The 17,529-nt window shown below is 46.4% G+C and overlaps 1 protein-coding gene across 6 annotated transcripts in view; it reads left to right on the top strand.

The window, feature by feature from the left end:
* Positions 1 to 17,529, top strand: part of ADGRB1 (adhesion G protein-coupled receptor B1) — a 295,063-nt gene that overhangs the window by 126,690 nt on the left and 150,844 nt on the right. For all 6 annotated transcript variants that reach the window (XM_055800321.1, XM_055800320.1, XM_055800318.1 and 3 more), the window contains 2 exons: positions 4,511 to 4,669; positions 13,082 to 13,189. In XM_055800321.1, the coding sequence (XP_055656296.1) occupies positions 4,511 to 4,669; positions 13,082 to 13,189 (267 nt within the window). The remainder of the gene's footprint in view (positions 1 to 4,510; positions 4,670 to 13,081; positions 13,190 to 17,529) is intronic.

Genomic DNA, 17,529 nt, shown 5'->3' with positions numbered 1-17,529 from the left:
CCACCTTTGCAAAATTCATGCTATCAGCTGGGACCGTTCTCAAAAAATAAAATAACTCAAGCTAAGCCTTGCTATGTGATTGAGGTGATAGCTGCTGGTTGTAATGGGAACCTCTGGTGCTGGAGGTGTGAGCCACAGCTACTCCAGTTAAAGGGATTAAAGAGCAGAGTGAGGAAGGTCTGCAGTTCTACAAGGATGTAGCCGAGCAAAATTTTGCTAAGTGGGAATGGGTTGGGTATGTGACCTTCAAAGGAGTCAGTGCCTTAGAAAAGCAAAATCTTTCATGAAGCAGTCGCAGCACACTTGTTATTTCTGGATTAAGGACAGATGGCAACTCAACCTGCATCTATCAGTGGGGTGCAGCAGTTTGTTAAAAGCTGATGAAACAGGACTCTGGGGACAAAAGGGACTATCTGCAAAGGGTCCCATTAACATCAGTAGGATTCTGCATTGTATTTTGTGTGGGTTACTTACTTCCCAGCATCAGAAAGATCTTCTCCAACCCCATGCTTAAAATGTAAGAAGAGGCAGAGCAAGGAATTGTGCACCTGAAGTTGGGTATTAACATTTCCTAGAAGACGGGGAGTCATGAAGCTTGTTGCAGCTCAAAAAATCACTCCTGATGAACCGAGTGATGGGGCATGTGTGCAGACATTACAGTGACAAAATGCCACTCATGTCTCTCTTGCAGCATCTGCACTGGGCTAAAAGCACGTGTGTGTTGCCACAGCTTAGCTGCTCCATGGCCATGGTAGTTTATTCACTTGTTGTTACCCAGCCACCCCTTTCCACCAGCCAGATGCTTTAAAGCAGTAGGCAGAAGAGTCAAGTGCTTTACTCACAGCACAGCACTTTTTTTCCCCCTCAAGATGGGATGGGTATTACTTCATATAATAGGCCCTCAACTGCTAGTTTACAGCATCACTAAAAAAGACAAATCACTTGGAACAGTGAATGACTAGACCCAGGGAAAGAAGGGAGATTTCAAAAGGTTTATCTGACAGCCAATAAACAGGATAAATAACATGCAGTATTTAATTTGTCAGGTCCACAGGACAACCTGATGATAAAAAAAGACTACTCCATAAAGTGGGGAATACCTTTGTCTTGGCTATAAATGCCTGTGTTGATTTAATAAGTTTTCTAGTACTTCTTTAGCTTCTCTTTAGTACTTACAAATGGTATGGAAACTGAGGAATAAGGAGAGGAAGTAAGTTATCTGTTCTCAACCTCATAAAGAGATCTCATTCCAGTTAAGGTTTTTAGGTCATGGTGTGGTTTTTTTCTTATTTTGACTGGTTCTCCCATTGCTGACGGTAAGCAGCATAAAAAGAAGTTAAAAACTGGAACCTACGCTATCCTCCACTTTTCCCATAGTGAGATCAGGTAGCATCTATTTCTATATATTTTTAGGGGCTTGATGTCATCATAATAGGTTATACCTTGAAATGCAGACCTGTTTGAATAACCTGTAATCAAACTGGGGACACCATGACAGGCAATCAGTCTGAATAACCAGTCTGTATTTTGCTTACAAACACAATATAAAATAACCTTTAAGACATTGGCACAGTTACGCATTTTGACTTATAAAGCATCACAAGCAAATAAATCAGAAGGCTAGTCAAGGCTTGTGTGGTGATGCTTTCTCCCTTCCCCAGCACCACTTCTAATTTGCAAGGGAGTGAGAGTAAAGTAAGACATCCTTAAAAGGGCAAGCAAAGAGCTGATTAACTCCTAAATGTGCCTGGTTACAGATATCCTACCGATCAGCTCAAGCAAGGCATCACCTGCTATTATGCCATTGGCCTCTCTTGCAACTGAAACACAATCTGTCTCCCATCAGGGAACGGGAGAGACAAGCCTATTTCCCTGTGCTGTTTAGAAAAGGAACCAACAGAGAAAGTGTCTTTCAAAGGAAAGACAGTCTTCTTTAAGGTCAAATATTTATTGTGTGCCAATAACAGCTCCATCCTCCACAATGCTGCCAGTATCTCTGAGCACCTTGCTGGCAGGTTCACTAGCCTGCATCTCCATCCTGCTCTATTTTCCTGTGTTAATCTCATTATTAAGTATTGTCAAGGTTTAACCCCAGCTGGTAACTGAGCTCCACAGAGCCACTCGCTCACTTTCTGCTGATGGGATGAGGGAGAGAATCAGGAATGTAAAAGGGAGAGAACTTGTGGGTTGAGTTAAAGACCGGTTAATAGGTAAAGCAAAAGCTGTGCACACAAGTGAAGCAAAACAAGGAATTCATTCATCACTTCCCACCGGCAGGCAGGTGCTCAGCCATCCCCAGGGCAGCCGGGCTCCATCACGTGTAATGGAGACTTGGAAAGACAAACACCATCACTCTGGATGTCCTCCCCTTCCTTCTTCTTCCCCCAGCTGTATGTGCTGAGCATGTTGTCATACAGCCTGGAATACCCCTGGGGTCAGCTGGGGTCAGCTGTCCCGGCTGTGTCCCCTCCCAGCTCCTTGTGCCCCCCCAGCCTGCTGGCTGGTGGGTGGGTTGAGGAGCAGCAAAGCCCTTGGCTCTGTGTGAGCGCTGCTCAGCAGGAACCAGACATCCCTGTGTTGTCAGCACTGTTTCCAGCACAAATCCAAACCACAGCCCCATACGAGCTACTGTGGAGAAAATTAACCCTATCCCAGCAAAACCAGCACAAGTATCTAACCAGCTTCCACTGCATTCATCAATGTGAGTGTTGCTCAGAATGTGTTTATTTTCACTCTGTCTTGGGAGCAAAAGTTAGAGCACAGCTAGGCTGATGGTAGTAGAGTATGGACTTGCAGCTTTGTGCTATGGAGGTGGATGAGTATCTGCCCAACCCTGTGCAAGTGGGTGCTGGTAATATCCCTATATTCTGATCTGACATCTAGCTGGGCTGTTGAGAACCCGTGTTTTTGCAGACAGGGCTGGTGTCCTACCTAGAGTGTGTAGGGAGCAGCAGAGCCCACAGCTCAGAGGACAGCCATGGTCTCCATTGCCTCATAAATAACAACACAGGGAGACTGGGCCAGCTGAAATGGATCATTTGCCTCTCTGAAAACTCTGACTGTTGGTGAGAAAAAGTGGCTTTATTTCGTTTTTAGTTTTAAAAGCAGCATTTGTCTTTCTCCCAATGTTTCCTCTCTTCAGAAAGCTACATCTTTACCTCATTATCCTTATCTGTGCCTGAGCATGGCATATAGCTGAATTTCTTGACCTGAAGCATCTCCAAGGGTAGCTGTGGGTAATGAGAAAATGCACAGCAGGAAAAGCAGCCATCTGAGGATGACCACCTCTGGGATAAAGGGCCTCCTCTGCTCCTCCCCACGAAGTGGGAAAACGATAGAGCAGAAGCAGTCACCAGCTGTTAGAACCAGAGGCCTATTTTAGCAGATTTTAGCTTGCTGCATATGGCCAATGAGGAGTGAACTGACCACTGAGGGATATGACAGCTTATCCATCACTTGAGGGGCCTGGATGATCCCCTGCTGTCTTTTTACAGCATGAAACCCAGCCTTGGTGGGCTCCCTGTAGGTGCCCTGCTGTAAGGCTTTGGACTGCGGGAGGCATGCCAAGTTCAGATAGCATTCATGGTCCATCCTTCCATCAACATTTATGGACATCTCACTAGATCCAGTTGTTCTTGACAGCAGGCTGGAAGGAGGCAGGGTGGGGAAGGCTGCACAGGCTCAGCATTTCCCTTCTGCAAGCAGCAGCGCCATCCTGGCAGCAAGGGGTTTGCTAGCTCCATCAGCTTGCAGGGCTGTAGCTGGTGGTACAAGGGGGAAGGCTGTGTGTTGCCAACACCAGCATTAAGCATGGCTGGGGAGGGAAGCCAAAAAAGCTCCTTTGTCTTACGGTGCTCACAGATTGCTCCCCGTGGGTGCTGCAAGGGTGCTGGAGGGGAAAATCATTCCCTCACCGAAGCCATTCTTGAAAGCGGTACTTCTTTGTGGCTGGTGGTATCTGCAGTATGGGGAAAAGGAGTGTTTCTCTGAGGGGGTGAATGGGTGGTAGGACCTCAACACCTTCCCAACTCCCTTGTGTTGTCTGCAAGTAGGCATGTGTGTTTGCATGGGGGAGGACGAAGGAGAGACAATCCCACCAATGTTGGATGAGTACCTTGAAGTGTTTTTTGCAAATGCCTTCTGGGGTGAGAAGCCAACAGGCCACAAAATGAACAGGGGGCCTTCTAAGAGAAGGGGACCTCTTTGCCGCAGCAAGCACAGGAAGAACTGGACTAGTTAGAAATGGGGCAGGGTTTCCAGGAAGGCAAAATCCCTGTTTAGAGATAGGGAATTGCTGAAGTCAATGAAAAGGCAATGTTTCTCCCTTCCCCTCTTATGTCTTGACTTTCTGGTCTGCCCTGCAGTGTCTAGTCCTACCACATTCAAAGACATCCCAGTTTTGGGGCTTGGCAGTGGGTACACTGTAGGGCCTGCCAGGCCAGTGTTGCCTCAGCTTCCTGGGTGCTGGGCTCTCACTGAAGCTGATGAGGCTTTTCTGGATTTTGCCCAGGTGGTTGGAACCCATGGTCGGCTTGGGGCGACTGCACCAAGGACTGCGGGGGAGGCCTGCAGACCCGCATGCGCACCTGCAAGCCTCTTCCCAACGAAGGTCTTGTCTGCGAGGGAGTCCTGGAGGAAGGACGGCTGTGCAATAGGAAGGCATGCAATAGTAAGTGGAGGCATGTTCCCTTGCACGCGCGTGAGCGGGTCGCTCTTTCCACAAGGAGCTTGGCCTCAACGCCATGAATAATGAAGGATGTTCTAGAGGCATGGCAAAGCTGCCAAAGGGCCGTGTCGGAGTGGCAAGCCCAGGGGAGCATGGGACTTCGGCTGTGCATGGCTCTGCCCTTCCCTGCCTGTCTCGCAGTCACGCATGCACATGCTGACACGTCTTCCAACACATACACCTGCAGATCCAGACCTTTACCCCAAAGAATGGGGGCTAATCTATGGGAACCTATAAGCAGGATTACATCAGTTATTCATATGCTGGTGATAAATCTGGCACCGATGGCAAAATATACACCCTTAAAGGCATTTATTTGACAGTTAGAGTTTCTTTCCCCAATAAATAAAGCATGCAGCCAAGACAGATGCTAATTTTGCTTCTTTTTGGGTTAGTTCACCTTCCCAATCAAAAGCAGCATTGCTGTCCCTTTCTTTTACAAAATGAAGCCTACAATCTTAAGATGTGGAGAAGGATCTGGACCTTAGGCAGGAAAAGCACAGGGCTTGAGCAAGGCAAAGCCTTTGGCAGATGCTCCGCTCTGCTCCTGTAATACAGCCTTGTTCCAAGACCTCCTCACCAGAGAGCAGGGGACAGCTTGTCTGTGCTGGTCAGCAGTCAGATATCAATGGGTTGAGCTGATGAACCTCTGGCACTTTTGTCACCATTTCTTCTTTTGCATTAGCTGAGTCAAGAGGGGGATGAAGAGGGAAAAAAAAGCAGAAAAAGCTCAGCCTAGCAAATGCAAGCAAATGGCTGATTATAATTATTCCTCTCTTTTTATTTCAAATTCATGGTAGAGAATGTTTGAATAACTCCTCCAACTAGTCAAATAACTAAGGAAAGTTCAACTGTCTTCAAAGGCAAGGAAGTATCTCCTGATAAAGGGGAAGTTCAAATAGAGGGACATAAATATATTCCTCTAATAAGAGCTAAAATTATTTCATGCATTTTTTACCACTTCCATAAATTTAAATCACGTTGAAACTAGGCTTTTTTTTTTTTTTTTTTTTTCCCTAATGAAACCTAGTATATTGAATTTCATCCCCTTGACTCACACTTGTTAATTTCCCTCTGAGGTTTGCCCACACTAAGGTTATTTAATTTGTGTCCCCCATGCTTGCTGGTGACTTTGTAGCTGTAACACAGCTGTGGCCTGGGGCAGTAAGGGTAAGAGTGCAAAGACCTGGAAGCTGGACCTGAGTCCAGATGTGCAGCTTGAGTGTGCCTGAATGGAGCTGGAGGAAGGTCCACATCAGTCTTGATGGACAATTCTGTAGAAGGAGAAGAAGGTGGAGCTGGCATTGTGGGTGGGTAGAGGGGGCTTTGCAGGTGTTGCCATTCTTTGAACTTGGGGGACACGGAACAACAGGCAAAAAACCTTCCTAGAGTGCCTCTCCTGTGCTAGATAAACAAAAGGGGGACCCAGCTCCCCAGACTCTTTTTGCAGGACATCTGTCCCCATCCCTCATAATCTTCAAAGCCCTCCAATGGGACCTGTTTGATTCCTTCTCATCACTTTTGAACTGGAGGGCTGGGGGGGTTGGGGTAGGGTAGGGGCAGTGGTGGAGCAGGGTGCAGGCAGACTGGACACAGTTTTCCAAGTCCCAGCTTCACCAGCGCTGAGCAAGGGGTATAACATCTTCCCTTGATTTGTCCCAGGGGCAAAACTTGGCTTTTCTTCATGACAGTTTTCCTGACTCTGCTGTGGCAAGGAGGGATGAAGTGGGATGTTGGGCAACTGTGGAGCCTGGAAGTCTGGGTTGGGTTTCCAGCTCTGCTCATTGTGTGGAGCACAGCAGTGAAGGATGAATCGCTATTTACGCACTATTTACTCACTTGTCTTTTCCAGAACACAACATTCAACAAAGCTGATCTTGAGTGTAGAAAACTCTGATTGTACCCCGGGGGGGCTATGATTCAATAAATGATTTGACTTGTCTTCCTGTTCTCTCTCCATTACATACCCAGTCAACTCCTGCTCCAAATTGCAGTGCAGTTTGTTCAGCTGAGCTTATTCTGGAAGAAAAGATCTTGAGCTAAGTGGAAGGCCCTAGTTTGGAAAAAGAGTACACTTACAGAGTGGGGCAGCACAAATTGATTTATCTCTTTGAAATAAGTAAGTTAATTCTGATTAATTTTCCCAGGAGCCTCTTTGCAGACAAACTGCTGAGTCCCACTGTGATGCTTTCATGCTGGCAAGCTGGAAAGCATTTGAGGGAAGATGTGAACAATTAATCTGTCATGAAGGCTTTTCCATGCAAATCTTGAGGTCTGTGTCCTACCTCAAGATAATCCTGTATCTCTACTCAAGCTGTGCATTTGTCTCTGAGCTCGCCCCCCAGTGAATCTGTCCCTTGTTGCCTTTGCAGCCATGCTTAAGAGATATGCACTTTAAAACAGGAAGGACTTTTTTTGCACATATCCTATTTTTTTCTCTTTACTGTGATCTGTACCAAAAACCTGAGAGGATTTAAAAGCAGAATAGAAATCCTGTTTTAAATGTGTCACTGTTACTCTCCTATTGTCTTTTATTCATAGATTTGTTAAGGGTGAGTAGGATGTTCATTCTTCCACTTGAACTGTTATTTTCCTAAGTGTTCATTATACATTGCAGTTAAATACAGTCCAATCAATTTATTTTTTAATAAAAAAAAAATAAAGAAAAAGAAGAAGATAAGAAGAACTGGACAGAAGAACACCTTTATCCTGAACTGTGCAGCATTTCAGTAGCTTGTAGTAATACCTGACTAGCTCTCCAAGCATTGTGGAGTAGCTGACACCTTAACCTTCTAGTAGAAAAAAAAAAAAACCAGTAAAAAATTCTCTTTTCCTTAATCAAAGGGCCATCTATAATCCTGATGAAACAACAAACAAAACAGAGATGAGTGCTCTGATATTTTCCCTTTTGCTGTGGGGGTATATTGAAACTTGTCCAAGGAAGTTAATTACACCAGAGAAGTACAGTCGGTTTCTGGCCAAGCAAGTTAGGTCGGAATAACACAGAAATCACCACCACATTCAAAATAAGGGTAAACTGATCTCTTTTCTTTAACTTCTCCTTCCTTGCTTTTGCCAAAGTGGCTCCTAAGTTGATGGGTGATTATCAAGAGTGTTTCAGCTGTTTATTTGGATCTCCAACTTTGGGGAGAGGTCTTGGTCTGGTACCACATCTGGGGCAGGTTCTCACTGGGAACAATTTCAGGTGCTGCCACTCATCTCTCTGGAGCTGCTGAGATAAACCTTTGTGGAGGATCTGTGAGGGTTTCATTAGTTGTTTTGTTTTGCTTGGCCATGACAAATGCGCTAGAGGGATCTAATCTTTCTCATCACATATCTCCTCTCCCAGGTGGACCTTCTCCAGGTCCTGCCATGCCTCCTCTTCCAGACTTGCCCTGCTTCAGTGGGTCTTGGTGTGCAGCAGTGGCCACGGTGGTTCTCAGCCTTTCCAAAAGGTGTGACTTCTGGCAGCTTAGTCACTGAAACGTAGCTATAGCCACGTGGTTCCCAGGGCTGAGTCTGAGCACATTGTCTGGAGACCATAGTGTTGTTTGAAATCGCAGCACAGGGATGGCTGAATGACTCCACAGGTACCACTTGTATGTGGACTTGAAGGTTTTCCACTTGTTTGGGCCACCATTTCTGTTGTTTCATGTAATGGAGTTTCTTACTTGATGATCTTCATCTGGATAGATTTCCCCAGGGATACATACCCAAGCCCAAGAGCAAGTGAGTCAGGTAAGTTACCTCCATGGGCAAAACCTAAAGCTGCAAAACACTGAAGAAAACCTGTAATGAAGGCTCATCCCAAACTGGAAAAGAAACTTTGTCTGGTAACAGCAGCTTGGCTTAGGCAGAACCTTTTTTCATGGCAGCTGTTCAGCTTAAGAGACATAATCTGAAAGACAACACTCAGTGTTTGTTGTAACTCTGATTTTTTTTTCCTTGCTAGAGGCAAAGGACCCAGTGATATCCTCCTCTCTGGCACAGACAGGGGAGATTTCCTCCATCTGTTGGATTTGGCCAGGAGATGCTGTTTTGTTGAGGGAGGAAAGAAAAGCCAACATGAGTGTGGTGGCAAGTGCTTGCAGAGGAGCTTTCCAGGTCCACCCCCTTTGGATGGAAGGGGACACCCGCTGTGCGGTGGCCCCTCTTGGCTGCAAGGTGCTTTAGCAGCTGTGGTTGCTTACAACCTGGCATGCAGAGGGTCCTTGCAGGGAGGCTGGATGGGCAATGTGGAAGAACAACACCCAAATCAGGGTGAGGGGTGTCATGGGCCTGACCCTGGTGCTGGAATTCAGCAGTGCTGGAGAAATGCAAGAACAATCAGAGATGTAGGCAGCCTGCACTCATTCCTGGGGAACGAAAAACAGTACAGAAGCCAGCTGAAATCCTGCCATCCCATCTGGCAAAGGGAATGCAAAGCTATCTCTGACTTTTATGAATATGCAGATTGGGCAGATACGTCTGCCCTAGGCTGGGAAAAGAGTGGCCACATCCTGCCATCAGGTGCAGAGTGTGACACCAGTACAGTCCTGTTGATCCATGTTGGCTTTCCAGCCCTTCAGCTGTGTAACTCTTAGTGGTGTGAAGAAACACATGTTCCATGGCATTCAAAAGACTGAGCTCCAGTCTTATTCTCTGCTGCCCTTGATTTTCATTAAAAATAACCTTTTTGCTGCAACCAACAAGCTGAAATATCTTGTGCATGTGTAAAAGCATCTCAATCCCCTGCAGGCCAGGCTAGAATTCACTGCAAACTGGAAGATTGCCTTGTCCTATAGGTATCTGCTGTTGCTTGCAGAGTCTTCACACTGCCTCCCCTTTTAATGGTAGTTCAGACATTTTATATGTAGGAATCACGCAACTTTCCCAATGATGTTTTCACAAGTCTCAGATGTTCAAATCAAAATGCTTTGGGCCATTTCCTTTGTTTATGCAATTGCCATACATTCAGTGGCCTCCAAAATGACCCCTTTCTACATCCGTTGAGATCTTGGGTTTTAGGGGTTGTTAGTGATTCTATCCTCAGTTTTATTCCTTTAGCACCTGCTAGGTGCCCCAGAAACCCCACAGACAAGACCTTCTTCAGTTTTACTACACTGAGATACATTTACCCCATTTCAATGGGGTTTTTAAACCATCCCTTTCCACTCTTTGCACTAGTCCATCTTTTCATTCCCACCATCCCAGCTTGCCTGAATAACTTTCATGATCCTGCTATTTTCCTTGCCTCTCCTGTTTGGGGGAGGACTATAGAGGCAAGAGCGTGTAGCTCTGGTGAGATGTGCATGGATGTTAAAACCTTGGCCCACAACACTGCAAAATCTCTGCATTGATTTTTTCCCCCTTGGTTGTGTTGCAAAGTGCTGTCTGACACATTCCATGTTCTCATTAGAAGCGTTGGTCACCTGCTTCCTCTTCCCACTACTGCCAGCACTGCAAGATCATCCTCCCCATCCACATTTGAGCTACGTTCTTCCAAAATCTCACGTGCTTGCCTTTGCTTGCAATTGCAACATCTCTGCATTCCCTCCAAGGGCATTGTTTCTCTAGCCCTCATGCTAGTTCCTCCAAGGTGCTGAGTATTTCAACAATGTGCCATCCTCATGGCATTTATACAGCTGGGATGTAAATCAAGCCTAGGTCTTCCTTTGATCTTGACATCACTTCTCTCCACTGACACCCTTGTGGGAAGTGGACTGCTGAAATCCAAGCAATTCCCCATTGCCTTTATTTTGTGACCTCCCCCCTGACCCCTAAAATTCAGGTGTGTAAAATCCACAGCAAAGCATCACTTGCACCAACTTTACCTTGTGCGTAAGGGACCCAGCTTCTCCTTGCTTTGTTCAGAACCACGGCTGATTTTTGCATACATTTGAGGCAACTGTCCAGGTTAAATCTAATCCATGTTCCATGTTGAATGGAGACAGACCTGCTTCTCTGTAATACCTGTTCCAGAGAGGAGGCTGCTTGCTGCAGCAGAGTGACCCCAGCACAGGTCTGGAGGCAGTCTTTGCTGGGGGAGGCTTGGGGCAAGCTGAAAGGGTCACACATTCAGCCACTAGACCTGTTTGATTTTTATTAGGATGAGCAATAACAGCATAGACTTATATCCATCAGGGAGCAAAGCAAATCACGCAGCTCCTTTGAGACTAGGATCGGTCACTAGGAGAAGTCACTAGGAGATGTCAGTACATGGGACCCAAATAACTGGTGAGAAGACGTGCAGGGTGCCAGGGCGGCATTTAAACCTTTGATTTTGTTTTGTCTTTCCTTCCTTCTGTCCTGCCTCCTATCTCTGTCCACTCACCCCTTCATGTTCACTGGCTGCTTCTGGGATATTCAGTCCCTGGTTTTCCTTGTCAGCTTCCTTGCTCTGAGCACCTGACAAAGCCATCCAGGCTCCACATCTACACCTTGTTGCCCAGCCTCTGTTTCTCCTCACAACCTAAACAAGTCCCTGGGAAGCCTATGGGATTTACTGCAGATGGAGATTTTGTGTATTCTTGTGGTTTGTATGCTTTCCTGTAGAGGGCTTCAATCGGGGAAGAAGAATGTGCATAGGTATAGTCTGCAAAGGGTGGTGGGAATGGAGCGGGGTTTGTGATGTGTCCCAAATATAGGACTAATTTATCTTGTCTCCTAAGGAAATCCAAGACACTTGATATTGGAAAGCTAGTTAGAGGATGGCATTTTTAAAAAACTGAATCTCACATTGGGAAGTCCCGTGACTTTGTAGTTATTAAAATCAAAGGCTTTGGGCCCTTTCTATTCCCATAAAGAGCCAGACAAAAACAAGGTGTATGCAAATATCAGGATGTTTGTAGTCCTGATGTCTGGCTATTGGTGCTTTTCCCTTGATGATGGCAGGTGGGTGACTGCCCCGTCCCATCCCCTCCATGCAGCAGCCTGCAACCAGTTGGTGCTGGGAAGGTTTGAAGGAGTCTGTGTGACCAGTTCCTAGGTTCCTTACGTCCCTCTTTTGGGCAACAGTAATGGGAAATAATATAATTTCAGAAACTAAATGGGCCTTTTCTGTGAACCACACTAGTGAATATAAAGTCTGGCTCCTGGCAGGGACTCTGAGTAATTCCTCTCCCTCCTCTGCTTTCCCTTTTTGGATGGCAATAAAGATTTCTGCCACTACACTGAAGCTTCATTAACCTTTATTAATTTTCTCAGGGTTCTGAGATCAAATTTGTCACCATTTGATCTCTTGGCAGTTTGTGCTTATTCAAAAGATGTCTGACTGTTTTACCTCCTTGGGGAAAAAGATCCTCTGTCTGGTACTTGCTGTTTGGAAACAAATTGGTTGCCAGATCACAGATTACTGGGGCTCAGCTCTGCTCTGCTATTCTGCGTGACTCCAGTGGAGTCACTGAGCTCTCCTGATTTACATCAGGCCATACTGGTGGGCAGGATTTGGTTGCTGTTGCTCAGTTGTTTCTCTCTTTACTGGGGAGGGCATGTGTCAGGGTTGTGACATGGAGAATGGAAATTTTAGTTTCCTCTGTGGCAAATTCAGGGCTGATCCCCATGAGATACAAATGCAAAGCTGGCAGATACATGAGTTTGGAAGGAATGGGGGTGCTAGCTGTCAGTCAGGAGTTAAATGCCTCTTCTTTAAGGTGGATGCATTGTTTACCTTCTGATCTCAACACCGTATTCTTCAGTGGGAGATTTTCAGTTAGGACATTAGGGTCAAGAGCTTCCAACCTTCAGCTGGAAAGGTGCCCAGCCATAGTTGGTTTGTCAATATGTTGACACCAGACCTTCATCTCTCCTTGTTGCTGGTGGTAAAGTCTGTGAAGGAGACAGCCTTTTGGGTTTTCCCTTTCCTTCTCACCTGCCCTCACCTGCCTGTTCCATTCAGTATTTTCTGATTACTCTGTAGACCATGGCTAAGTAGGTGCTGGTGGCAAGGCAGAGTTTTGCACCAAAAAAATGCTGCCAGTCACCACCATAGATCTCAAAACATTGCTGGGATGATGTGGGATTTGTTGTCAGTGTATCTGAAAAGGCTAAATCCTCCACAAGTACAGTAAAGAGTATAGACACCCTATAAAATTATTGAAATTGGTTAAAGACCAGACATAAGGGATCATATTCTGCATGGTCCCACATCTCATTGAGAAACAAGGGGTTGACCTTCCAGCCATTCTGAGTCTAGTAGGCTGGCTCAGTGCTAAAGCCTCGGGGACTGCTGGTGGCCAGGGGTGCTGGGGTTGGAAAGCAGGTGGTTGTGTCAACCGAACATTGCAGGTTGCTGTTGTTTATACGTGTAACCTTTGTAGTGAAAGATCTTGCAGAGTGAACCAAGGTGTATTTACATGACCCATTACCTTGCCATAGCCAATGGACGCTATAATTCCAGAAGCCAATCGCTGAGGTCCACAGATAACAGAAAGCGAGAGGACACTGACGAACTGCAGCACTACGGGTACCCTGCACCTCAAATAGGTAAGCTCTGACCTACCACAACAGCCTCTGGAGCTGGTACACTGCCTGGTCACTGCACCTCCTAGCTGGGCTGGGCTGACTGCATTGACTCGCTTTGCTGTTTCAATGACCCAGCTAACCAATTCTTTCCCCCCCCAGGTTAGTGTGGGCTTATCCAAGAAGTCACACACTGAGCAAATGGTCACCACCAAGTTTGTTTCCCTTCCATTACCCTACAGGGTTTTGTGTTGTTGCCATTAGCCAGAGAAGGCAAAAAGGGTTAGACATAAAGCTCTAACAAGACCATGCATCTCACAGATGGCTTCTCATCACTCTGCCCACTTCTGAGTCACTGCTTTGTCTGAACTATATGAACAGCCATGGTTCATTAAGCCAAAGCTGACCTTACTGTGATACAGCCTCTTTGCTGATGTTCATGTCATGCCTTTCCATTGACCATAGGAGGAGGTGTACAGGGCACGATAGGGAGAAAGCAGGACGGCTTTCCTCTGTTACTGGGTCTTATGCTGTGCAAGGACTTTTATCTGGTACGTTCTGCAGCCAGACCTTCCACCCTTCTGCAACAGAAGGGGAATGAAATGTAGTTATATCAAAGAAAGTGAGCTGGGAAGATGGGAATGAACTGGACCTAGATCTATGACAGATCCAGTCTGGAGAGGTTTTGTGCTCTCCCTTCTTGGCTGCTTTTCATGGCAGAAGCTCATGGGTCTTGGACAAAGCAAGGTGTGCTCAATAGCTTAAAACAGGTAAAAATCATTGCCTACTGACTTTGCAAATAATTTGTGCTCTAGAAAGGCTTCAGACAGGTGATTTGAAGAGCCAGAGCTGTGAAATAGATGATAAGGAAAAGCAGGTCATATTCTTGTGTAAAACAGCTGTGCTCCGTCCAACACAGCAGGACTTTGCCAGTTTGCAGTAGTGAGCAGCATCAGGAAGCTGTGTGGTGTGGATGCTCTGGGGATGACTGGGCAGTGGCTGGGGTTGTGGATTTCAACACAAGTCAGGGGATGGCCTGAACTTCCTTGCTACCCATTGCTGAACCTGTTCCCTCCAGTAGGAGCAGCTCCACTGCCTGTAGGATCAGTGGCGGCTGGCAAAAGGCTGCAGGAGAGGGAGAGTGCTTGCACCACTACAACCTGGTGAAGGTGAGCTCAATCTCTCAGTTACACATGTCCAAATGAGGAGGAAGAGAAGGTACTCCAAGGCATGTCCTGTGATGTTCCCTGTTCTATTCTACCTGATCCCTGGTGTTTCCCTGGTGCTTTGTTCCAACCTGTAGCTCAGTCATCAGGTTTATAGCTTGGCATTTCTTCCTGCCGTTCAGCTGGATACTGCATCTGGGCTCAGTGACATCTCTATTAACTCCCTGCTATCGTAGCCACTGCTGCATCGTGGCTGACTTGGGCTTGGTTATCCCTGCATGCAGCATGGGCTGGGAGATGTGCATTGTCCTACTGCAAGCATGTCAAGTTCCTGCCACTATCCTAGGAGCAGCAACTGCTGCCAAGTTGTTCAGAGAAGTCAGCATGGAGGAGATGTAAAGACCAGGCAGAGGGTACAGCCCAGGGAGATATTTAGAGGGAGTCTTCAGCTGGAGGTGCCAAAGCAAAGCCCACGTCTTCCTTAGCAATTAACAGAGTTTGTAGGGGATAAACCATTTCACATCCAGTCAAGACCTGGAAAAATATGAAATACAAAAACCAGCTGATGCCAGCCATAAGGACTAGGGATGAGGGGATGGTCCTGCACAGCTGAAGACTAGTATTTCCTCCTGCCAGCCCTCTGCAGCCCTGGTGTCCAGGTTCTGTTGGCCCATAGGCTCTGGCACAGTTGTGCTCTCAGGTGTGGTGATGCTGGCTGCCCATGTGTCTCTCTCAGCAATAGCACAAGAGTGAAATCCAGCCCAGCAGGTCCCTGGCACGGGCCCTCCCAGCTCAGCCCACAGACTTTTTCCAGGAGCTCTGTGCCAGCAGCAGGATGTGAGTGAAGAAGTGGCTTGAACATGGCAAGATGTCAGATTGACAGATGACGCCAAAACCAGGAAGGGATCCTGGCGGAGGGATGACAGTGATGTGCCACTCCATTAGTGCCGAGGGAAGGAGTGTCACAGAGAAACTGCAGGTGCTGCTGGGAACCCTGCAGCCAGCTGAGCTCTCTGTAAAGCCAGCTGAGCTGTTCTCAGAGCTGGCCAGGAGCTGGAAAGAACCCTGGACTGCAGTGCTACATCCCTGTGGAGTGATGCCCAGCATGTCTCCTTCTGTATCACTTGCTGGCTCCTCTCCAGATGCAGGAAGGTGCTGCAGCTGGCTCTGTGGGAGCAGCAAGCCCTGCAAAGGGCCATCTTCCCACCTGAAATGGAGTCCTAGTCCTCGTGAACTCCTTTGGGACATGCTTGTTAATCCCCAAGCTAGCCTAGAGCATCACAGGGCTAATCAAAGGTTCATCCTGAAGAGACATGTCTACAGGCATCAGTCATGATGGAGGACAGTGCATGGTCCCTTGTCCTCTAGGGGATGAAGTTCAATTTGGCGGAGTGCATCCTTGGCAAGTTTAATTACAAGACAGTACTGAGCTGTCCTAAAGGGCTTTCAGACCTGATGAGCTTGGTAGATTTCTTGCCCTTATATCAAAAAACAGATCCAGGATCCACTTCTGGGGTAAATAATTGGCAGATATTGCATCCAGTAATTTGTATTTGCTGTACTCTGACCCACAGGGGTGCAGAAATTCTTCTCACCCATAGTTTTGATGGTGGGAAATATCATGCTTCTTTTGGATGGAGAATGAGAGAGCTTGTTCTGATGCCTAAGAACATCTTAAAACTGGGTCTCTCATCATTTGAAAATCAGTTGAATTTCTGCAAGGTTTGAGACTGCACTGGACATAGTGCCCCAGTAGACCGAGATAAATTACTTAGTTCAAAATTACACCAAACCCAAAGGAATAAGCACTTGGAAAATAAACTATATTACGAATTTAAGAGCCAGGGATTGGTGCAATGTGAGAGAGGATAACTGAGGAGATTTACCTGTAATCATAGATATTTCTACTGTGAAAGGGGAAAGGCCAAAAATAATGAAGAAGAGGAATGAGACGGAAGAGGAATTTGGTTCAAAGATGCCATTCATTCATCTAATGACACAGTAACTCTTGTCTGAATATGGAGATTGCAAAATCACTGTCAGCACTGAGTGGGGAGGTGATGGGGTGGAAGACTCTCCAAACCATGAGCTGCTGATGGAGGAGGCAGCTGTGTGTCTGCAGGCTTCCCCTACCCCACCTCTGGCCTCTTCGAAAGACTTCTGGGCACAAATTAGCAGCGTTCAATTACCAAAAAAATGCCAGCTCCCTGACACTGAGGGACTTGGTGCTGCTCAGTGCAGTACTGGGGTTGTCACTTAAGGTCAGTGGAGGGTGTTCTCTGAGCAGTGAAAAGGCACTGTCTGTTCATGCAGCATCCAAGCAGGCTAGGTAGCAGGAATGGTTGGGATCTGTGGGTCAAAGGAGGATCTTCTGGGGTCTGGGCCTCTCTGGATGGCAAAAACTGAAATGACGGTGCCAAAAAAGTAACTTGCTGGTGGTGAACTTGGAGTATGACAGGACTGTCTGTCTGATAGACAGATAAGTTCCTTATTGGAAAGGCAGCGAAACTACCATTGAAATTAAATCTCTGTATACCAGCAGATCTGGTAGTTGAGAAACAGGATACAGGAGTGATATTTTCTTGAAGCCCCAAGGCTTCAAAACACACAACGTGTCCTACACATCACAGAGAAAGGCCAGCGGTCCATAACATTTATCTAACTGGAACCAGCTGGATAGATTAATGAACCAAAACACAAAAGCAAAGAGAAAGAGTATTGAACAACTTTGGCTTAATGAACAAAAGCAGTTAAGTCTCATGATAGTCATTACAATGGCATAGATGAGATAGAGGAAGACTCATCCTTACCTCCACCTCTTTCTAAGTCCAGCCAGTACATGAAGGAGTGAAAGCCTGTCCATTTTACCTCAATGATAATTCTTCCTCTACACTTTCTCCATTCAACAGCCCTGCACAAATTGATGCACCATCCGCCAATTAGTGGGCATATTTTTACCAACCAACTGCCTGAATGAAGGAAAACATTCAAAGGAGATGTGCTGAAAAGCATGATGCATAACAACATAGATGATTACCAAAAATCCCAATGAGCAGGTTGATGAGAGCCACAAACTCTTGAAATCCTGCATAAAATTTCATTGCATGCAGAAAACTCCCCTTAAGACACTAGTACATAAATATACCACCTTGAGGAAAAAGTCAGACATGCACAGCTTTCATACTGGAGAGTCTGATG

The sequence above is a fragment of the Falco peregrinus genome, chromosome 3 (assembly GCF_023634155.1).
Source record: "Falco peregrinus isolate bFalPer1 chromosome 3, bFalPer1.pri, whole genome shotgun sequence".
NCBI classification, from domain to species: domain Eukaryota; kingdom Metazoa; phylum Chordata; class Aves; order Falconiformes; family Falconidae; genus Falco; species Falco peregrinus.
This window is presented reverse-complemented; position numbering and strand designations above follow the sequence as displayed.